Below are 24825 nucleotides of genomic sequence, written 5' to 3' on the forward strand. Positions count from 1 at the left end.
GGATCAGTGGAGGACACCAGGGAAGCACGGACAGGTAAGTATGATGAGTGAACTTGCTGAGCTGCACTAAAACAGCTAAACACCTACAGTATATACATTAGATTAATGCCAGCAAAACCTGCATATTTTTGTGGGTGCAGTCTACCAGCTAATATGTGTGGGGGCCTCCTAACTCCTCTCAAAAGAAGATATTAGGAGACAGGAGGCGTACTCCCTCTCCCCTCTGAAAACACATGCAGGCTTGCATTTGTTTGACTGTGTATGTATATAAAGGGGTGTTAGCCCATAAAGGAATAATTGCTAGTTCATTGACTGCTGGCTTTCTTGCTATAGTCCGTTTGGCTGATAATCACCCAATGTAAAAGACACTTTAGTTTTAAAGAAGCACTGTCATATAAAATGCTTTTGATCGCAAGCAGTTTTGCATATGCGAGCTTTATTTTTTAAAAGTTTTCTATGTTTATATCAATATTATACAAATGGCCACTAAGTGTGTCCACTCACTGTGCATGTATACAGCTGCTGCGTGTCAATATAGTAGCTGAGCTCAGTAGCAGAGAATCCTGGAGGTGCTTGCATTCTACGGTCAACTCTCCTGTCACAAATCATCGAAACCTCTGTAACCACACAGTGACATTATACCGACTGAATTGTTACATAATAAAGAGCATTGTCTCCTGGTAACCATGCATACTTAATGCATATGCATAATATAATTAGCCTAAGTTAATTGCTCTCCGTTTATATACATCCTGAATGAGGAACAGATGCCTTTCCTTGTGTAAGTGTGCAAGTGTGTAAGGACCGGGCGAAAAAAACAAATATTAGCATGGACCATAATTTGGCCATATGTATAATGTTAAGGTAAACATAAAAAAAACTAAAACTGTTAATCTCAACATCTTTTCAATTTGTCTTTATATATTTTATATGTGATATAAACATCTGCCCAATAAATGATGTGATATAAACAACTAAAAATGTACAACTAATATTCCTGTGTTCTCTCTGTAACCAGACTTCCCTGACTGCGGCTTATCTCTTCAAGAACAAATGGGTTGAGTGGTGATTTTCCATTACGCCTCACCCCTATCTTCACCAATATTATCTGTCGGTGGACGTTAAAAAGAGAGCCCCAAACACCATATTCTGAAGACTGAATCCACGACAATTGGTGAGTATGGCCAACAAAGGTATAAATGTATGGGTGCCTTTAGACAAGCACCACTGGATTTTAAGATGATGTCAATGAAGCTTGAGAGGTAAAATAAACAATTGACATTTGCAGAGGTGTAAAGCAACTAGGCCTTCCTACACCCATGGCAAAAATTAGTACAACCATGGGGTCATAGTGTGTCATGTAGGGAAGAACAAAGCAAACCATGGTTCTCTCTTTTACAAGGTGGAGTGAGGATCTTAATGGGTCAGCATAAGGCTCCATGAAGAAGCTCTTGGTGAGGACTAAATAAAATGCACTATGGAGGATGGTCATTAGGTTTGCAGATTGAAATTGCTGGTTTGGTAACATATTGCTTTGCCATCAATGCCCCCCTCCCCCCTTGTTTTTTTTATATTATTATATATATTAAGTTAAAGGGGTTGTCCACTTTATAGTAGAATAGTTCAGTATACATTATTAGTAAGTGTACTCACTGTATACTGACTGCAGCTCCCTGTGTACCTCATAGAGCTAATATCAGACTCCCCTCCTCCAGGCTGGGCTGTCCTGCCTTGTTTTGTTTCTGTCCATAAAATGGCCGACAGAGGAGCATGTGACCATGCCCCGCCTCCCAATGTCCACCACTGAGCCTGTATATGTCTATGGAGGACACAGGGGGGCGGGGCATGGTCACATGCTCCTCCATGTCGGCCATTTTATGGACAGAAACAAAAGAAAGCAGGGCAGCCCAGCCTGGAGGAGGGGAGTCTGATTTTAGCTCTATGAGGTACACAGCGAACTGTTGTCAATATATATAGTGAGTACACAAGGAGCTGTTGCCAGTATATATAGTGAGTACACAAGGAGCTGTTGTCAGTATATACAATGAGTACAGGCAGCTGCTGTCAGTATATACAGTGAGTACACAGGGAGCTGCTGTCAGTATATACAGTGAGTACACAGGGAGCGGCTGTCAGTATATACAGTGAGTACACAAGGAGCTGTTGTCAGTATATACAGTGAGTACACAGGGAGCAGCTGTCAGTATATACAGAGAGTACACAGGGAGCAGCTGTCAGTATATACAGTGAGTACACAGGGAGCTGCTGTCAGTATATACAGTGAGTACACAGGGAGCTGCTGTCAGTATATACAGTGAGTACACAGGGAGAGGCTGTCAGTATATACAGTGAGTACACAAGGAGCTGTTGTCAGTATATACAGTGAGTACACAGGGAGCTGCTGTCAGTATATACAGTGAGTACACCTAATAATACTGTACCCTGACCTATTTTACTATAAAGTGGCCAACCCCTTTAAGTATAATTCATGGCCGTGTTGCAAATCGGCAACAACGGCTGTTATTAATACTTAACTTACGTTGTGTGAACATGGCCTTACCCTGGATTTTATACTGACTCAAAAGTCACCAATGAGGCTTTTATTCTAAGCAGTTTTCACTTCATATATGATCTTTTTTCCGTGTTGGAGACATATGGCACTTTCAGTATAGCTGTTGAAGTGTTTATCTTTCCAAAGTTTTTTAGGATTATGATTTAATGTTCCTAGGATTCTTTCTGTCTGTGGTGATTGGATTCTTATTGTTTCCTGCATATTGGGTATATTACTTCCATAGTAATGATTCTGCTTATTGTCTCAATATACAGCGTTATTACTTTTTTTTTGTAACATATTGTGCCACCCCTAAAGAACAGTTACTGAAATGTGATCATTACGACTTCTTTCCAAGGATAAAAGGATATTCTAGTGAAAATTCTTTGTAAGGCAATGATAAGGTAATGCGACTTTAATAAACCACTGTGATATCCATTATCTCCAAATGTAGAATATTCACACAGGAAAAAAAATCACAATATATCCCATTCTTCTCTGGCATAAGTCAGTAAGTTGGTAAACATAAAATTGCATTTATTAGTTTTTTTTTTTTGTAAAAGATATGTAGTATTCCAAAGTAAGAACATTATATAAGCTGTCAAACCTAATGGCAGTACCGTGATCAATGGCAGTGCTTACTCACTTCAAGACATGGATAATGTACTGTACTTTAATAGCTTACTTTACTTTATAGCCATAGAGTAAATCGATTAAATTCTGGCTGCTTGCAGCCACCACTAGGGGGAGTGTGCGTTTGTCGCAGTGGTAGCCAAAACAGATAACATCCACCATTACAGAATGCAGAGCACATTCTGAGCCAGCAATGTGTGTTCTTGTCAAAGATCGCAGGATGTAAGGAACAGTATGGATCAAATTTACGACCTTCACTGTTTTTTCATCTTAAAAGCGAATTTACCACCTGACCTCGCTTCTCTGATATTTACATGGATAGAGCAGTGCCGGGGATGGCCAGCTGGCTCCAGTGCTTTACCCTTGGCCGGGGCCTGAGAATAGAACGGTGCCTTATACGGGAACTGGGCCGTTGTTCTGAAGAAGGACCGTGGCACCGGCATCCCCGCACTCGTGTTGCTCTATCCATGTAAATATTAGAAAAGTGATTTACCCATGGTAGATTCGCTTTAACCCTTTGAGGACCAGGCCCAAAATGACCCAGTGAACCGCGCAAATTTAGATCTTTGCGCTTTCGTTTTTCCCTCCTCCCCTTCTAAGAGCTCTAGCACTTTAAGTTTTCTATCTACAAGGCCATGTAAGGGCTTATTTGTTACAGGAATAGTTGTACTTTGTAACGGCGTCTTTCATTTTACCATAACATGTATGATGGAATTCCAAATATATTATTTATGAAGATATAAATAGGTGAAATCGTAAAAAAGAATGCAATATGGTAACTTTTTTGGGGTTCCTGCGTCTACGTAATACACTATATGGTAAAAGCGACATGATACAATTATTCTATAGGTCAGCCCAAACACAACCATATGCAGGTTACACAGAGTCTCTAATGTTATATATTTTTTTTTATGAAATCCTTTTTTTTAATAAATTAATTACTAATAAAATGGGCCTATTGTGACGCTTATAACGGTTTTATTTTTTCACCTACGGGGCTGTATGGGGTGCCATTTTTTCTTTCATGATATCTAGTTTTTATTACTACCATATTTGTGAAGATCGGACGTTTTGATCACTTTTTATAATTTTTTTAAATATATAAACGTAACATAAAATCGGTAATCCGCGCACTTTTTTCCCTCTTTTCGTCTACGCTGTTCACCGTTCGCAATGACGCTACAGTATATTATATGTTTATTTTTTTTTATATGTTTTATTTATTTAATGGGAAAGGGGAGGGATTTAAACTTTTATTGGGGGAGGGGTTTTGGGGCAGCGTGTTAGTGATTTTAACTTTTTTCTTTATACATTTTAAGTCCCTTTGGGGGACTTGTACATTCATTATTTTCATTTTATACACTGATGATTGCTATGCCATAGGCATAGCAATCATCACTCCAGATACAAATTTGTCTCAGAAGTGGAGGCACTGCAGTCAGCGGGGGACACTGGCAACACCAAGAGGACACCGGGGGAGTGTGGAGAGGTAATTATAAAAAAATACAGAACCTCGGACAACCACTTTAATCTGTGGACTGTCTCTGTATTCCCAACACACTAGAACATTATTATTATTATTATTATTATTATTTTTTTTTTTTGCCTCTGGTCTACAATCATGCAGCAACACATTCTATTAACTAATGGAAGGAATTCATTCTCTAGAGATACGGCTTATGTAGAAAGTCTTACAAACAACGTTTCCTGGGTAAAAAGTATGTAAACAAGCTCTTTCATCCTCTGTCATGTTTCAAGGATCTTTAATAGAACTGACATTGACTTACGGAGTAGCTACCTATAGATGACAATAGCCATTGACTTACGGAGTAGCTACCTATAGATGACAATAGCCATTGACTTACAGAGTAGCTACCTATAGATGACAATCGAAAATATGAATTCTATTGATGTGTTCAAGTGAAAAAAAGTGTTAAAAAAGTGCAATAAAAAAGTTTTTAAAAAACCCTTATAAAACCCTTCAATAAAAGTTTAAAATCCCCTCTTGCCCATTATAAAAAATAAATAAACATATTATACATTGTAGCGAGCGGAATTGTCCAATCTATAAAAATATAACATTACTGTTCCCGAACGGTGAACCGCATGAACAAAAGTAAAAAAAAAAAATATATATATAAATATATATATATATAAATAAAAACTAGAGATCATGGCGCAAAAAATGACTCCCCAACCAGCTATGTAGGTGGAAAAATAAAAACTCTATGGCTCTTAGAAGGCGGGGAGGAACATTGCATTAATTTAGCCCGGACATCCGTGCATCAATGGGCTCTATCTTGAAGGGGTTAAATATTCTATTAGATTATATATAACAGATCAATTTTTCAATCATAAATAAAAAAAAAAAAATCCTCGTTTCTAGATCTGTATATAGCTTTTATATGGATGGTATAGCACCCCTTGTTTTCCTTTGACTTCCCCTTGGAAAATCCACCTAACATGTCCCCTGCCAGTGGTCACATATACTTAATATCATTGTATGGGTATCTTTGTATGCAAAGAACAAGGTACTGTTTGTCTTGCTATTGGGAACTCCAGCCATTAAGTAGAAGAACCTCCTTCCCACTACAACTGGTATATGGTAGATAGCTGCCATACTGTATGTCCTAATGCTGTTAGGCTGCTATACTGTACGTTCCCCTGTAGTTAGGCCTTCATATTGTACATTCCCTTCCCTCTCTGTAGCCCTCTCCCCATACTATATACTGTACATCCCTCTCTGCAGTAAGTCTCTCCATACTGTATACCTCCCTCACTCTTCTTTAGTTCTTCCCCCCCAAACTGTATTCATCCCCTCTGCAGAAAGGGCTGCCATACTGTATACCCCACCCTGTAGTTGTTGTCCCATAATGTATACATTACCCCCCTGCAGATAGTCCCCATAGTTTATACCTCCCTCCCCCCTTTGTAGTTGGCCCACTTGTCCGCTGTCCCCCCATACTCGCTTTACCTTACTGTGCATCTTCTTACCTCTCCTGCCTCCCCTGCAGCTTGTGTTGAGCGGGTGGGGTCGAAGTATAACAAGCTTGGCACTGATTGGCTGACACTGAGTCACTCAGTGTCAGGGATCTGGTCAGCTGACTAACTAGGTGTCAACGGAAACAAACACGACCAGACAGTGGGCCCTAGCGGTCGCGGACAACCACGAAGACATTCCCTGTACTGAATACGTGGGACACAAAACACGACTGACGGACAAAACACAATAGAGAGTAGTGAACAAAGCCAGGTCAAACCACACGGGCAACGCAGTACAGAATCGGCAAGCAAAGAATAATCACAGGTCAGGCGGAGGGTCAAGAACACGAGAAAACAGGCAGAAGGGAATTAGGACAGGGAACGCTGGGAAGGAGCAGGGGAGCTGGGACTAGTAGAACTAATAGCCAGCGATAACCTGCTGGCAATACTGAAACTTTATACTGGACCAGGAGCCCGGACCAGAGGCTGATTGGTCCGGCCTCCTGAGTCCAGTCTCACTGCAGCTGGTGCACTGCAGGCTGAGTGGCCGGGCGACCTGTCACTCAGCCTGAGTGCAAAACACAGCAGCTGCGTGCCGACCGGCCGGCTGACAGTCACGTGACACCACGGCGTCCCCGGTTGCTAGGGATGCCGTCGGGTCTCCGTGACGTCACTCGGCTCCGGCGGGCGGAGCAGCGGCGCGCTCCCGAGCCGACCGCCGGAGCCGAGCTGGAAGGAGACGCCGCTGGAGCCGGGCAAGGTAGTTCCTGACACTAGGGCTTATTTATTGAGTAGTATATTTTAAAGCAACTCTGTACCCACAATCTGCCCCTCCCCCCCCCCCCCCCCCCCAACTACTTGTACCTTCAGATCTGTCCTGGGGTCCATTCGGCAGGTGATGCAGTTATTGTCCTAAAAAACTACTTTTAACCCCTTAAGGTCAAAGCCAATTTCGTTTTTGCACTTTTGCTGTTTCCACTTTATGTTTTGAAGCCCATAGCGCCTGCATTTTTTCACCTAGAGACGTATATGAGCGCTTATTTTTTGCGAAACCAATTGTACTTTGCAATGAAAGGCATTATTTTTCCATAACATATGCTGCGAAACCGGAAAAAAATCATTGGCGCTGTCAAATTGAAAAAAAAAAAAGGAATTTGTTTTGATTTCAGGGAGTTCTGCATTTAGGCCGTTCGCCCTATGGTAAAACTGACTGGTTATGCATGTTCCTCAAGTCGTTACAATTACAACGATATGTAACATGTATAACTTTTATATTATCTGATGGTTAGTAAAAAATTCAAACCATTGTTAACAAATATATGTTCCTTAAAATCGCTCCATTCCCAGACTTACAGCACTTTTATCCTTTGGTCTATGGGGCTGTTTGAGGTGTCATTTTTGCGCCATGATGTGTTCTTTCTATCAGTACCTTGATTGCGCATAAATGACTTTTTGATCACTTTTTATTAAATTTTTTCTGGATTTGATGCGACCAAAAATGCGCAATTTTGCACTTAGGAATTTTTTGGCGCTTACGCCGTTTACCGTGCGAGATCGGGACTGGGATTAATTAATAGTTCGGGCAATTACGCACGCGGCGATACCAAACATGTTTGTTTATTTGTTTATTTATTTATTTATATTTATAGAATGGGAAAAGGGGGGTGATTTGGACTTTTAATAGGGGAGGGGATTTTTTATTAATTAAAAAACATTTTTACTTTTATTTTTACTGTAACTAGAAGTCCCCCTGGGGGACTTGTATATAAACAGCAATGATCTCTCATAGAGATCAATGCTGTGTATATACACAGCAAAGATCGATGAGATCGGTCATAGATTGCTATGGTCCCGCTCTGAACACCCCCAGCGGCACCATGATGTATCAGATACGTCATGGGTCGCTAAGGGGTTAAACTTGCAGCCCTGTGCCAAACTGCCGTGGCCTAGATTATCTGTGCCCTAACCTTGCACCACCCCTCCGTCCCTCCTTCCCACCCTCTTCACCATGAGGAATGCCACTGGCAGGATTTTTCCTATTCCTCTGCAGTGAAAACTGCACAGGTGCCTTAGCGATCCAGCCCATGTGCAGTATTCACACAATGGGAAAATACCTGCCTGGAGCATTCCTAATGATGAGGAGGGCGGGGAGGAGGGACAGAGAGGTTGTGCCAGCCTAATGCACAGACACTCTAGGCCACGTCAGGTTGGCACAGGGCTGCAAGTTTAAAAATTATTTTGAAGGACAATACCTGCATAACTGCATCACCTGCCGAATTGACCCCAGAACACATCTTGGATAAAAACAGCTATCTGACAGTACAAGTGGTTTGGCGTGGGCAGATTGTGAGTACAGAGTCATTTTAAGCCTACTCAAAAAAAGCCTGCAAAAATTAAACTAGATCTTATTTTGGGGGTAGGTCTCTGGCTCTACCAGTTCTGCATTTTATATTTAATGAGTTAATGAAATTCTTTTTATTTCCCAGGGTTTCTTGATCTCCAGTCCTTGTTAGGCACTAAATCCCACAATGCTCAGGCAGGCGGTGGTGTCTCCAAACAATACTTGGCCTATGGTTATGTGCAGAGAATAAGAATGGAATGTCTGGTCTGTTTGTAATGAATCAGAGTAATGTGCATTGTTTAGGCACCAACTGTTAAGTGAATCAATATAACGCTTCCTTAGAGGGCAAATCTGGACTTTAACGGTGACATTTATGTCTCTGTACTCATATTAAGAGTCACTGTATGATACATCCTTTGCCGTATAACATAAACAAGTGAAAGTGCTTTCACTGCAAGCAATTGGAATATTTTTCTAGGGTTTCTTGAACTTTTCAGGCTTTTAAAATTAGTTCTGGTGATAAGTTAATTCTCCACCTCTGAAAACTTGGTGTTTTAATATACACCGAAGAGCCATACTATTAAAACGAGTGACAGGTGAAGTGAATAACATTGATTATCTCAAGACAATGACACCTGCCAAAACGTGGGATGTGATAGGCAGCAAATGAATTGTCAGCGCTTGAAGGTGATGTGTTGTAAAGAGAGAAATTGCTATGCATAATAATACGAGCCAGTTTGATAAAGGGCACATTGTGATGGCTAGATGACTGGGTTCTGTGTATGCAGCGGTCAGTACCTCCCAACGATGGACAATCTGTAAACCGCCTACAGGGTTATGAGTACCCTGCAAGTGCCAGGACTGTATATACTCCCTCCATCGTACAAATGATATTATTTAAAAAAATTAGTTTCTTAGTAAACCATTTGATCAAATAGAGAGTACCATCTCACTACATTAAGGTGACCTCAGAGAGATGGTTCCTAACACTGGCCTCTCTTGGGCTATAATCCTACAAAACTAGACATAAAGGATTCAACTGAACTCTGTTTAAGGCCAGTTTCACTTGTAACAGATCCGCAGCAAATTTCACTCCCGCTGCAAGTAAGTGACAGCCCCTTTAACCCCCCCACTGGCCAGAGCATACATTTCCCGCTCTGCGCTCTGGCTTGCTTCGGAGGCTCCTGGCATCTGGATGTCCCACTCAGCCAATCAGTAGCTGTGGCCAGCGGGGCAGTGCACTGATTGGGTGAGCTGGACGTCCAGCTGGGAACTCCGACGCAAGCCGGAGTGTAGAGCACGTACAGTATGCTCCAGCCGGCGGGGGGGGGGGGGGGGGGATGGTTGGATTTAATGGGGCTGTAACTTCCATACTGGCAGAGGGGATGTCAATCCCGTTGCGAGTATGTTTTCTCATGGAAAATTACAGGCAAGGGATCGGCAGTGGATTTCTCTGCAAATTTGCAGTGTAAAATCTCCTTTTTTTTTTTTTTCAAACAATAGTTTTTTATTAGTTTTTACAACTCACAGTAAGGGTACAAAGGCTGCAACATCAACATATGATACTATCAGGGGATATACATCAAAAATAGTCTATAGTTGGACCCCCACCCTGCTGATCCCCGTAGTCTCCCCAAAGAAACACATTTTCAGACCCCCTCCACATTGTATCCACCCCTACTCATTGTGTCTCTCGAGGTCAACCTCAACATAGAGGAGCGGGATGTCGGCATAAAAGAGGTGAGGGCCCTCATACCAAGACTTGCCCCCTAGCATTGGCATGTCAAAAGATAACATCAAAAACCGTGTCCCCACCAACAGTAGGGCACCAACCTAAAACATCCAGAAGGCCAATGGATCAGCAACAGACACAGGACTACCACATCCATTACTTAAACAAACCAAAATCACAAACACAAAACCAGACAAGACACAAACAACAACAAAGACAACACGAAAACAAAGAGCCGGCCGAACCAACAAATAACACTTAGGAGATCCTCAAAACACCCAATGTGCCTTTAAGATCCTCAGTGCAGTACCATTCCGACGCTCTGAACTGCAACATAATCTCCTTCCTTTCATCAGGGGTAGATATTTTTTCTATGAAAGGTCTCCATTTGTGGAAGAACTGTTTTGTAATCTTTCCCATAGAGCGCAACGTATCCAGACGATCTATGTGAAGGAGTGTTCTCAACTGATCTATTACTTCAGAAATTGCTGGCGTCACGGGGTCCAACCAATGCCTAAGGAGACAATTTTTAACAGCCAACAAAGCTGTAGTAAAATCTCCTTTACGTGTTAAACTGGCCTAAAACACCCACAGGAGATGGATGGAGTGCAAGCCAACAGGAGTTATCCGCAACACACACATAACAAAAAAGGCAAAAAATGGTCAATACTCATGGCCAGTGAAGACTAACCCATCTGGTCCCATTCCACAGAATAGCTGTAATAGCACAAAGCTGCTGAAAATGTAAAGTCTACGGTCGTCTTCCACCAATTCTGCAAAGATCCGAGCGTTGAATAATCCAGCAGTGTAGAAATAAGCAAAAAGATTTCTTTATTCTGATATATTCCCGGATTTTAAAACAAGCATGAAAACACAGCATTTGCTCATTTCCACCAGAGGCCTCGATCACAACAATTCTGCAAAGATTGATGCAGGTAGACACAACTCACACAGGGCAGTACAGCCTCCAAGGTGGCCGCCCATCACCAAGAAAGTTCTGTACACAGGCCCTTAAAAAAAAAAAAGAACAGGGCTGATGCATGGGATTTTCTGGATAACGGACAGTTGCTGCACCACCGAGTATGAGCTGCATCTTCCTGCACCGATCTTTGTCGAATGGGCTCGATGTACTCTAGACTTGTACGTTAAGGCTGGCTATAATAGACAGATGGCAGAACACACAGTGCATCATTGCTTGCTGTGTATGGGGCAGCATAACCGTCCACTACTGCAAGACTGGGCATATGAGATGTAGGGCTGTACCATAGAGCTATGGAAGAAAGTCGCCTTGTCTGATAAATCATGTTCTCTTTTACATCATGTGGTCAGCAGGGTGCATGTGCAACGCTTACCTAGGGAGATCCGGCACCATATTCCACTATGGAAAAGGCAAGATAGTGAAGGCGGTGTGAAGTTCTGGGCCTGCTCTGTTGGGTTATCTAAGTATTTATAAGGATATGTGCCACTTAACTAAATACTACAGACCAAGTACAGTAAAGTACACTGCTTTATGGCAGCAGTATTCCAAAATGGCATTGTCTTCTTTCAGCAGGATACTGCATCTTTGCCACATTTTTTTTTAAAGGGGTATTACCATCACCTAACCTTTTTTTAAGTGAAAGGGAATGCAAAACAAAGAGATTTTGCTAATGAATCACATTAACATATTTGCTTTCCTTTCAGGTTTGGTGTCTCTGTATAGTTAACAGCTTGTTGCCTAGGTTCCCGACCACCGCTCTCAGCTACAGTATATGAGCGTGGGCTGGGTAGAGACACCAGTTGGGTGGTCAAGACCTCGGGGAGCGGTTAGTTTGCTTTATTCCCTCTCTCCCTCTGACCTTACACAAGTCTCCTTGGATTGTCCCTGGAGACACATGTAAGCTCAGTGGGAGCTGTTCCAGCCCAGCACCGCCAGGTATACAGTATATTTCTTATAAAAACAACTGTCACTCAAGCAGCTTCTGAATAATACAGGTATGCTGACACAGGCTTCAGAGAAACTGGACGGCAGCGCAAACACCGTAATGAATAACATCAGTAACTGATTACAAACACTCAAATAATGAACATGCTCATTATTTACCACCTGCTTTTGCAAAATACAGCAGTTTTTTTTTTTTTTTTTTTTTGTTATTTTTTATTTGTTCACATGTTGTTTTATTTTCGCTCAAAATTAATAATTTTTAGCTTTTATTTTACAGTGAACCTAGCCTAAAAAAGCTATTTGGTATTTTTATGTTACATCATTGAACGAAATATGGAAATTGACAGCAATGAAAGAATAATGTCTACTGTTTCTACGCTATAATTTTATAACGAAATGCAATGTTTGCAAGCGAAAACAGTTATACATGAAATGCATGCTAAAGAGTTTTTTTTTTTAAATATGCAGAAAAAAAAAACAGAGCCTCAGTTGCGAGTATTAAAACACGGGAATAGCCAGATATCCCTCCAGGGAAGGAAAACTTATTGCCAAGGAAGTGACTCCCAGTGGGGAGATCACCAAACCACGTAACCCCTTAAGTCCCACTCGGTTGAGAGAATTGGAACATTAATAGGGAAATGCCAAGGTGGCCCCTTTACTTCAAAGTCTACCTCAGTTGTGACTTTGACGCAAAAGGGGCCACCCTGGTATTTCCCTATTTATGTTCCAATACTCACAACCGAGTGGGACTTGAGGGGTTACATATCCAGGTGGTTTGGTGATCTCCCACTAGGAGGCCCCCCCTTGGCAACAGGCTTCCTTTCCTGGAGTGATATCTGACTATTCCCGTGTTTTGAGACTCACAACTGAGGCTCCACAGACCCCTTTTTTGCATATTTAAATTCATAGGGGGCAATGTATCAATGGAGACTCTTGAGTGAGTACTCAATTGAATTTTTTTTCCACTGATCTCCCTGAGCTCAGTGAATTTTTTTTTAAATGTTTTTTTTTTTTTTTTTTTTTTTAAATTGGTGAAGCTTAACATTGTCCCAAGAAGGTCATTTTAGCTTACCTGATTGGAGCAGACTCGTCTCCTTTCTCTAGCCAGTCCTGAGGAGGGGTGATGTACATGCACCATAAGCCCCAGTTATATCCATGAGCAGCATTAGCATATTGCTGCACCTCAAATGTGTTGTATTTGATATTGTCGATTGCTGGTAGAATGATTCGCCGTCGGTCTTCTTTGATCCTTGTGATAACAGGCTCAGCCCTGCACATAGAAGATATTTCAGAAAGACTAAGTTATTATCTTCCTCTTTTTATGTATTCGTTTGCATCAAAGGTGTTTCTTTTAGTGGAATCTAATGCATTCTCTTGTTTTTTTTCACTAGCAAAAAAAAATAAAATAAAGATTTATAGAGAAAACCGACTAACAGTCAGTATAAGTACACTGGACATTGTGACTTTGCAATAATATAACATATACTGTACATTAAAACTCTGACATAAAATAACAAAAAAAAAAAAAAAAAAATATATATATATATATATATATATATACAGTATATATATAATACAAATTTGCTATCGTTGTAACCGTAGTGACCCAGAGAATACATTTTTAATGTTATTTTTATGTTTACTAATATAAAAATAAATGACACTTTTCTATTATCCCTCCAATAAAGAGTTAACAAAAATTTATCAATAAGTTGTAAGAATCTGAAAATGGCGGCAATAAAAAGTTTTCCCGCAAAAAACATGACCTCATTTGGCTACATGGGCAAAAATAAAACATTTGCAATAATATAACATATACTGTACATTAAAACTCTGACATAAAATAACAAAAAAAAAAAAATATATATATATATATATATACAGTATATATATAATACAAATTTGCTATCGTTGTAACCGTAGTGACCCAGAGAATACATTTTTAATGTTATTTTTATGTTTACTAATATAAAAATAAATGACACTTTTCTATTATCCCTCTAATAAAGAGTTAACAAAAATTTATCAATAAGTTGTAAGAATCTGAAAATGACGGCAATAAAGAGTTTTCCCGCAAAAAACATGACCTCATTTGGCTACATGGGCAAAAATAAAACAACGGTGCGACTCTTGGAAAGCGGCAATAAAAAAAAGTATGAAAATGACTTGGTCATTAAGGCCTAAAATAGGCCGGCCACTAAGGGGTTAAAGGGGGTGTCTAGACTGGACAATCACTTCTTGTTAAAAGAGTTTCCTGACTATAGGGTTCACCAAAAATCAGCGGTTGATTTGGAAGTGGAAAAAAGTGGCCATCTTTTTCTAACGCTTAAATTCCTGGCATGAGGTCTGAATAAAGAAAGTCTGGGGTCTCAAATATATAGGGGTTCTGATCAGGGTTCTTGGATCTGAACGAAAGATTCCTATACACTTTAATAACAAGCTCCCATCCAACCTTACACATGCACCAGGACTGCATCAGTGAGCTTCCGGAACGGTGTGTAACTGTTTGTCTGTGCCAGAAGCTCGCCCAAGGGTCCCTTAATGATAACAGCACTGGGGGAAACGGGATCGGCCGGCGCAGGCCACCAGCTGCAGTGATGCTGCTGCAACCCCCTGGCCTTCCACCCCCAGCTTCTCCCCCCTGGCCTTCCACCCCCAGCTTCTCCCCCTGGCCCTGCCAACCCCAGCTTCTTTCCCCTGCCCTTCCACCACCAGCTTCTCCCTCCTTGCCCTGCTACCCCCCAGCTTCTTCCCCTGGCCCTGCCACCCCCAGCTGCTCCCCCCTGCCACCCTAGCTGCCCCCACATGCTCCTGCCACCCTAACTGCTCCCCCCTGCTTCTGCCACCCCCAGCTGCTCCCCCGCCCTGTCACCTTAGCTGCTCCCCTGCCCTGTCACCTTAGCTGCTCCCCCCTGCCCTTGCCACCTCCAGCTGCTCCCCCTGCCCTGTCACCCTAGATACACCCCCTGTAACCCTAGCTGCTCCCCCTGCCACTCCCACCTGCTCTCCTATATCCCCCTAGGTGCTTCCCCCTGCCCCTGCCATCTCCAGCTGCTCCCCCTGCCTCTGTCACCCTAGCTGCACCCCTAGTTGCTCCTTTATCCCCCTGTCACCCCAGCTGCTCCCCCTTTCACCACAGTTTCCCCCTCGGTCACCCCAGCTGCTCCCCCTGCCCATGTCACCCTAGCTGCTCCTCCTGCCACGCCCTGCTTCTCCCCCTAACACCCCAGCTGCTCCCCCTGCCTCCCCAGATTCTCCCCCTAACACCCCCAGCTGCTCCGCCTGCCTCCCCAGATTCTCCCCCTAACACCCCCTGCCTCCCCCAGCTGCTCCCCCTGTCATCTCAGCTGCTCCCCCTGGGCCCCTGCCATCCCCAGCTGCTCCCCCTGCCTGTTACCCCAGCTGCCCTCCTGCCCAAGTCATCCCCAGCTGCCCGCCTACAGATGAGTTGTGGTCATAGAAGTCTTCATGATGGCCACACCAGATAGAGAAGAAACCGAAAAGTGAGCGACTGCAATCAGAGAAGCCTTCACCTGTGAGTCATTAGTAACTGCACTGTAATCACTTCTAATGGTAATATCGTTCTTGGTGTACTGGATTTGGTTTCTAAGCGTGACGGTATGGTGATAATATGGTAACAGTGTGATGGTATGGTTGTAATATGGTGAAAATATGGTGGTGGTGGTGGTGGTGGGGGGAGATGTTTTTGTTCTGTCCCCTATTAGTGCTGTGCAGTGCTACACTGAGCCCCCACAGATCTATGCATTCTTATATGCCACAAAGCATCCAGTGTATGATGCACCTAAGACCCAACTACAACAGCTGCAGGCACTATGACTCCCAGACAGTCTGCAGCCCTCAGGATATGCTGGAAGTTGTAGTACAGTGTAGACAGATGTATTGCTGGACCTTCAGGGCTGATGGTTGTCACCCACAGATTGCAGCCGTCAGGAGACTCTGCACACAGTGATTTATTATAGGGTTGTCCACTCAGAAACTACAACTCCCAGCATACCCTGAGAGCTGTATAAATGTAGGGTGTTCTGAGAGTTTTAGTTTGACTGAAAATGTTATTTACAAGGGATTTGTCACAGATGCAATAGAATCCAAGAAAGGAGCGGGTCAGCCTGTCGTGTCTCACTGCTCCTTTATTGGTGGACCAGTGAGACACGACATAGAGAGAGAGAGAGATAGATATATAGATATGAGAGAGGTAATAATTAACTGCAGAGGACATTGCTCTGCCATTTTTCCTTAGTTGGGCATGGCTAGCAGGGGGCCCCCAATTTCTGAACTGCCTGGGGCCCATGGTACCCTTAATCCGCCCCTGACAGCATGGAATGGGAAACTGCCAGGAGTACCGCGGGAAGGTAAGTAGGTAGGAAAGGTCAACTGAGATGAAAAAACTGAGGGAAAGCAATGCATTCTGGAAATTGTAATACAAAGCAAATGATGAACCAGGAAATACAAGCAAGTTTTCAGTAGTTTCAAAAGGATAGAAGACAGGTAAGCAATGCTAGATGCTTCTTCTTTTATTAAATTGATGTAGGAGTACCCCTTTAATTTTGTTGATTAGAATGAAAATTCGGAGACTAAAATAGTAGAATTTCAGCTCCTATTTCTTGTGGTATGTGGGCTCAGGGCTGGCTCCAGATCTTTGCGGGCCCTCGGGCGACAGAGCCTCTGCGGGCCCCTCATCCACTATGCACCTATCATCCACACACTATGCACAATCACTCAAGACACCACTAACATACACAAACACATTATTGACACAGACACTGACTCCCAATGACTGACAGACTGACACAGACACTGACTGATACTGACTGACTGACACAGGGACTGATACTGACACACTCAGACACTGACTGACTGACACACACACTATCTGACTTACAGCTTAGTCTTCTCCCTCTTCCTCTCTGTCCAGCTGCTCTCCACACTGTAAGGTTGAGGACCTTCGACTCACGTGATCAGGTCCTTCACCCTTTTCTTTCTCTCTCTGCAGGTCCTGCTCTGTCTCCTGTGTCTTCTGATGATTAGCCACTCACCCTGCACTACAGTGAGCAGGCTGAACATTAGAACACCAGGCGCCTCTCCCTCTCGGGCCCCCTTAAGGCGCTGTGGGCCCCGGCACTTGCCCGGGTAAGCCCTGTGCTGCACCGGCCCTGTGTAGGCACTTGGATTTGCTGTGATAAATATTGGGATCTAATTGTGGTCAATAGGACTTTAATTGCCATTAATTAGATTAAATTACAACAGTTTAACTAGGCATCGAGTATACTGTACATCACGCAATCTCTAGATCAGTAATTAGGAGAACATGCATATTAGTGGCTAGGTGATAAAGCAACACGTGATAGATATACCATGCCATGTAACATGACTGCACTTTATTGTGTGAGGTACCATTCTTGTATATGATGTATCGTCCATCTGTCAGTGAAATGTCATTCATTTAGTGACCAGAGTCTGGTCTCCTAATAGACCCAATGTAAAGTTGCCGATACACCTTGAAATGTTCAATCTGCTGTTCTCTTTCCCGATCTCTCGATACACATAAGCTTTCGACCGCGATGCTAAACACTGATGTGTAGTAAGTAAGGAGACTGTACTGTAAGACAGCTTTTTATTTTCTGTACTTTATATTGGGTAAATCTTCTTTTTCTTTTTATATATATATAAGCTCTGGTAATTGCTTATCCCCACATAAAAGGGACTAGACAGTTGAAATCCAAAAAAGATCCTTTTCTTCCCCAATATCTGTCAGAGGAGAGTCTGGGGGCCCTAATATATATGTTAGTGAATTTTACATACCACAAAATTTAGGAGAGCTTCCATATAGTGGTATTCATCATACTGTAGGTTCCCTGTTAAAGGGGTTATCCATCGCTACAAAAAACATGCCCACTTTTCTCCAGATTGGGTGGGGTTTCAAACTCAGTTCCATTGAAGTAAATGGAGCTTGTGTTACTGCATTATTTTTGTGAATACGCTGCAGTACTGCAATGACACTCCAACATGTGTGAACACAGCCCTAATTTCACTGCACACGTCTGTACAATTAGAGAAATCAGTGCAGCAGCTGCTTCTGACCGGTCAGAGATGGTGAATCACTCAGGATATTGGGGGATCCAGCCAAGCCTCCTGTGACATCACGCACTGCCCCCTGTCTGCATCATCAGCCTGATCTCAGCAGACACACACAATGTGAGACAGAGGCATGGAAGATTTCTCTCCTAAGGGGGGAGAGCAGTGGGAGCAGGAGACAATGTGAATTGGCACAGACGCCATTTTTCTTCACTTCCTGGATTTCTATCAGCTACCAGTGTGGCAGAACTGTACAGATGCAGTAATACATTGTATAGACACATATATTTAACTTTTAATGTACTTTTAATAAAAAACAATTTTTTTCTTATCCGGAGTTCCCCTTTAAAGGGGTTATCCAGCGTGGGGGCACTTTTTGGGGGGAACCGGGGAGGAGGTGGCTGAAATAAAAGACGGGCACTTACCTCCCCGGTTCCAGCGGCGGGTCCCGCATCACGGCGCACCGGTGGCTGGTTCCCGGCCGCTTCCTGGTGTCTGACGCCGCCCAAGACGCTACGTCTCAGGGCCGCTCAGCCACTCAGTGAAGGAGGCGGGATCCGTTTGAAGTCCGCTCGGATCCCGCCTCCTTCACTGAGTGGCTGAGCGGCCCTGAGACGTAGCGTCTCGGGCAGCATCAGACACCAGGAAGCGGCCAGGAACCGGGCACCGGAGCGCCGTGATGCGGGACCCGCCGCTGGAACCGGGGAGGTAAGTGGACGCTTTTTATTTCAGCCACCTCCTCCCCGGACCCCCCCAAAAAGTGCCCCCACGCTGGATAACCCCTTTAATGGCAAACCACACCTGAACTGGAAACAAGAGAGGGGGATGGGAGTGGCCATGTTTTTGTAGCGCTGGATAACCCCTTTAAAAACCCTATACAGCACTGTATACGTTTGTATTGTATACTGCTCTGTGGAATAGCTAGTCCTTACAGCAAGTAAGCACAAACTCTAATATGAACCACCTAAGCAGAGCCTAATAAGGCACAATTTTGTTCACTGTAATTGGGGTTTATTTACATTTACATATATACTGGGAGATTTTTTAGTGGCATAGTAAATGTGCACTAAAAATGCAGTGTGATATGAGCCTTATGCTTAAAGGAGTTATCCAGTCATGTAAAATGACATGTTCAATCATCCCCTCTTGGAGATTAACAATTTGTTCCATACCAAACGGACCACGGCACTGGCTTCCCCGTGCAGGCGCCGTTCGATCCGTGGGTTCAGATTAAAGAGGATGTACCTGGTGGTACATCCTCTTTAAACTCAATGGACTTTTCAATTAAGGCCGCACCCAAAGGACAATTAGTAATCCCAAACTAAAATAATATGCAAACACCAGTCACTGCACTAAGGGGAGGCCAGACAGCTAAATGATGCCAGTTATTTTACACTCAAAATAATGGACGTCATTTTAAACGGAGCTGAAAAAACATTGTGTGAACATAGCCAAAGACTGTTCACACACTGTTGAAATTTAGTGGATGGCTGCCATTTAATGGCAAATAGCGGCCATTGTTTTAAAATAACAGCAATTATTTGCCATTACATGACGGCCATCCATTAAATTTCAACAGTGCGTGAACATAGTCTTTCTGTGTTTTCCATCCACTCCTTGTTTTGGTTGAAAAATATTGAGCAAAAATACTGTGTGTGAACATAGCTTTAAGGTGTTTGTCATATGTACCGGAAATTACACAACGCTAGGGATTTATGATGACTCCTACAGTAGTCTAGACTCTTAATAGTAAAGTAGCAAGCCATTTCCTCTTATAAAATGTAGGGCATATAACTTCTCTATTCAAGGCTTTATGCTTTTATTTAATGGGTTATCCTGATTCCTATATGTTATTTAAAAAAAAAATGGTTGCACTGAATACTTTTGTTAGGACTATCTTAGAGTATATTGTAAGTGAACACATACATTTATCCATTTCTGGTAGACAAGAGTCACAGGATAAAGCAAGATAAGTCTCCTTGCCTCTCCTTGGAAATTGTGCAAGCAGAGCATGTGTACATTACTGACAAATCTCTGTAATGTAGGGATTCATTGTGCCTCCTCAATGGGTATGGATTTGCAATAAAAATCTCCATTAGTAGGCAGCAATAAGGACTTGTGATGAACCACTCTCAGTCCGATGCATTCAGATACTGCAGTTCAGTAAATGGGACGAGGTGAATCTATTTTACCTTTGTTATTTGCTTTATATTAGCATAAAAATAATCTACTCTTAATAGTTTTTAAAAAAAATTTTTTTGTAAATTCGAGCATTACAAATAAAAGTCTTAGAGGTTAAGCGAGCTAAGCTTTGCTCTGTGATCCTTCATCCCCTTCCTTGTTATTATTTGTATTACATCTATATATTCATTTCATAGTACTTATTAATATTTCAAGGAAATATTTCTGGCACTGCAGAATGTGACTGACGGAACATTAAGCCATGCTCTAATGGGTGTAATAAGCTGTCACTTCTAGGACATCCAAAGTAAGTAATTATCTCGTTCTCAGCCTGCTCGTTCAAGCAACTTCATGTTCTATAGAGAGAATGAGAGGTAGATAGTGCTCCTGTTTTATTGTAATAGTTATTTGGAAAATGTCACGTACGATAGTCTTTTTAAAAAAATTTTTTTATATAAAATGTAAATCTTCACACTAGTGGTCAGTTCATGGTTGACTAGATTCAACGTATTCTTGATTAGTAAAAAAAAAAATCATTAGATTATGCTGGTAGAATCGATGATCCTATTTTTCATCTGTTATAAAAAGAATTCTTTAAATATATAATATTTACAGGTTATGGCTATGTTCACACAACATTTTTTCAGCTCCGTTTAAAATTACATCCGTTATTTTGAGTCTAAAATAACGGACGTCATTTAGCAGCCTGGCCTTCCCTTAGTACAATGACTGGTGTTTGCACATTATTCTAGTTTGGGGTTACTAATTGCCCTTTGGGTGCAACTTAATTGAAAACTCCATTGAATTTAATAGTAATTTAAGACGTCAGAAACTAATGATCATGTTCATTATTTTGATGTTCGCAATAAAAAAGTCCGTTATTCAATGCATTGTGTGCATTACACATCCCTCTTCCCATTGACTTCAATGCATTGCCATTGCGGTCAGTTAAATCACGTTTTTTAAAATATCAAATTTCTCTATTTTTGACGTTGTGTGAACATAGCCAAAGAGTGACGAGAAGACGAGCCATCCTTTGTATGGTCTCCTTCACTCGAGAGGTCAAATATCCCACAATAATGTTGTTCTTAATAAAGATAAAACAGTAACGCTTCACCTCAAGGCAAACAGATGGAAGGACATATGTAGAAAACTCCAGGGATCCTACCAGTTACCCTGTGTTCCTCTCAGTTTTCGCACCTTGCATTGGAACTTTGTAATGCACAGTTCTACTATCTGCGGTAAATATTTTTAGCAACAAACAAAGCTCATTTCTGCAAATGTGATTTTTTTTTCTATCTTTCCATCGAATATTTTTCAATACTCTAGTACTTAAAAGGGTTATCCACTTAAGGCCTTATTCACACGTTCAGTAAAGTTGTCAGTTTTTCCGAATTCGTAATCACGAACCACATTGATTTCTATTGGGCTATTCACACATGTCCGTGTTAATTTTAATCGATAATCAGTTGCGTAAAAAAAAGGACATGCTCTAGTGCGGATTGTGATTGCGGTACGGATTACCAATAGAAGTCTATGGGATCTGTGTTTTTTACGGACGTCACGGATGTCAGATCCACGATGTTTGTAAAAACACGGATCAAATATATGTAAACTAGTACCATTCACATTTTACGGATACAGAAACGGATGCAAATACGGATGAATTTATACGGACCACGGAGTAAAAATAGAGGGAGGTTTTGGGGTCCAGAAAAATTACTGAACTTGTAAATGAGGCCTAAAAGCGGAAAAATTTAATGCTAGCTGGTCTTACTCACCAAGCCCCCACCCCACCCAGTATTTTGAGCCATCTCCCGTCTTTCTAGCTGCTGCCATTCCTGAGTTACAAGTTTCTCTAAAAGCCGATCTATAACCAAGATAGGAAACTGCATTTCCCATCATGCATCTCCCTGATTTGTGTACTCGCCCCCCTCACCTTTCTTTCCTGCCCGCTGCTTTCATTACGATTGCACAGTAACCACAGGACTGTTTTTTTCACTGATTTTGCATCACATCACCCCAGTATGTATCCTATACTAGCTGATGACGTAGCAAAGCTGGCACACGCATGGTGTAGCTATGTGCTGCATAACGGGCATCTGAGTGGGGGGTGTAGCGTAGGTTTAGATCTCTGCTTGCTGACTGTGAACGAAAACATTCTAATTCCTTCTAGACTCTAAGAACATCTATAACACAATATACAGAGCTGAAACACAAAGAGAGGTAAATATGCCTGCATTCAATGACAGCAAGCAAATATTGAACTTTAACTTTTCATATTACAAACACCTAGACTCAGGGACACATGTAAGTCTATGGAAGCAGCACAGGTGCATGGAGATGATGCAAATAATGTATTCTGGGGGTCAGGTTACCAATTCACTAGACAGCTAACCCGGCTCCCAGAGAGGAGATCACATGTCCTGTTACTACAAAGGGAGGGGGGAAGAGGGAGCTGAGCGGGGTTAGAGTGGACCAAGAGTAGACGTTTTTAGACATCTAGAGATGATAAGAATGAGAAGTAAAAAAAAAACAGAGAAAGAATGCAAGATAGGTTGTACATGTATATTAGACATAGGGTGATATTGGGAAGGGGAATCATTTAGAATATTGTTTTTGTTACCCTTATAATCCCTTTAACTCGAAAAATGAGCCCCATTAAAACAATGGAAGACTTAAGTATTTAACCAGGTGTCTCAAACTTGGCAGAGCGGAGGGTACCTGGTTACAGTGACAGTCTGGGGGCCACACTGTGCTCTGTTGGTGGGAAGGGGAGTAGGTAAATTATACCTTCCGCTCTGGTCTTGTATCTGTCTTTACTATTGACACTCAGCCAATCAGCAGCCACAGTCCTGTTTCAGCAGCTGATTGGCTGAGCGGTTATAGTGAAGACAGATAGAAGACTGGAGTGGTAAGTATACTTCACCCCACCCTACACACACACCATGTGGTAAATAGTGTACCTGTCACAATTGGACCTTCCGGATCAGTGGCAGGATCCTCTGCTAATCCGTAAAGGTCGGACCTCTATGGATATGAAGATGTATTATAATATAAGTCAATGGGAAAGGGATTCTGCAGCATTGGTTTTTAACATCTGTTTGCCCCCCCCCCCCTTTAATATATACATTAAACTGATACAAAAAGGCAGAGTGACCATAGCCTAACAGATCACCAGACTCTATATAACGTCCTTTACATGTTAAATTTTGATCTCTGAAGGGGAATTACTTTTATTTTCCCTGTGGATGAGATACTGCACATAAGGAAAGCAATATAAAACAACCACATACAGCAATTTCTCTCAGTATTCCTCAGCCAGGTATTAAGTATTCCCATAGTTCATAAGTGATAATCATACACTGAAATGCGCATTAAGCATAGCATCAGGAAATATAACCCTTGGGGTCCCAGCACTACAGGCTGAGAATGATATAGAACATAATGTACAACATAGAATGTAAAGAAAAATCACCTGTGTAGCCAGAATTAGAGATGACCAAACTGAATCTTCTGAACGGAGATTGGTTCCGAACTTTGCAAAAAGTTTGGTTCAGTACCGAACCAAAGTTTTTGTAAAGTTCAGAACGAGTCCATAATGTAAACAACCGCGCGTGTAAAAAAAAAAAAAAATTGTATGCTTACCTGTCCATGCTCCCCCTATGTCCTCCTCCAGGTCACCGGTATCCCCAGCCATCTCCAGCCCTCTCAGCCCATTACTGACTCGAACGGGACAGCGCCATGGCCAGTGATCAGACCATATCTGATGCCTAGCACGCTTATAAGTGCATTACCCAATAAATTATATCTCTTTAGCCCACCTTTGCTCCACTCCTGTTTCTTATGTTAGACAGCGCTGTTCACACATTGGCTACGGCTGTTTCAGCCATCTCCTTTTTGCTCATTTACCCTTGGTTTTCCACACGGGCCCCTTATAGGAAGCATCCTGTTCATTTATTCTTTGCAGCCTGAGGCCATGTTCACATGACGTATAACACCGGCGGTTCTGTGACCCTGCATTACCGTCTGTATGATCTTCATTTCTTCTGAATTCGGATGTGGGCGCACCCGTATGCCAATTAACCGCTGCATTGCTCCATTGTGTGGACTGACAATGTCTGTGCGGCCACTATTCAATGAATAACGGCCGCAGAAAACTGACATGTCTGTCTTTCCTGCGGCCGGATGGAATCTGTATGAACACGCTCCGGCCAGGATTCCATTTATTCACAATGTATGCTTTGTATAAATCTTGTCCGTTGTTGCTAACTGCAACAACGGCTGTAATTTATACAAACCATACGTTGTGTGAACATGACCTGACACCATATTACAGGACGTCTACATTTCATCTGGATCCTTCTCATACCGCATCACCTGGGGTG

At 42.3% G+C, this 24825-nt stretch overlaps 1 protein-coding gene across 1 annotated transcript in view; it reads right to left on the reverse strand.

Annotated features, from left to right (window-relative positions):
• The window catches only part of GALNT9 (polypeptide N-acetylgalactosaminyltransferase 9), a 229669-nt gene that overhangs the window by 99121 nt on the left and 105723 nt on the right, over positions 1 to 24825 (reverse strand). The window contains exon 5 of the mRNA XM_069964032.1: positions 13236 to 13433. Coding sequence (XP_069820133.1) covers positions 13236 to 13433 — 198 coding nt within the window. The remainder of the gene's footprint in view (positions 1 to 13235; positions 13434 to 24825) is intronic.

This window comes from Dendropsophus ebraccatus, chromosome 3 (genome assembly GCF_027789765.1).
Source record: "Dendropsophus ebraccatus isolate aDenEbr1 chromosome 3, aDenEbr1.pat, whole genome shotgun sequence".
In the NCBI taxonomy this organism is placed as follows: domain Eukaryota; kingdom Metazoa; phylum Chordata; class Amphibia; order Anura; family Hylidae; genus Dendropsophus; species Dendropsophus ebraccatus.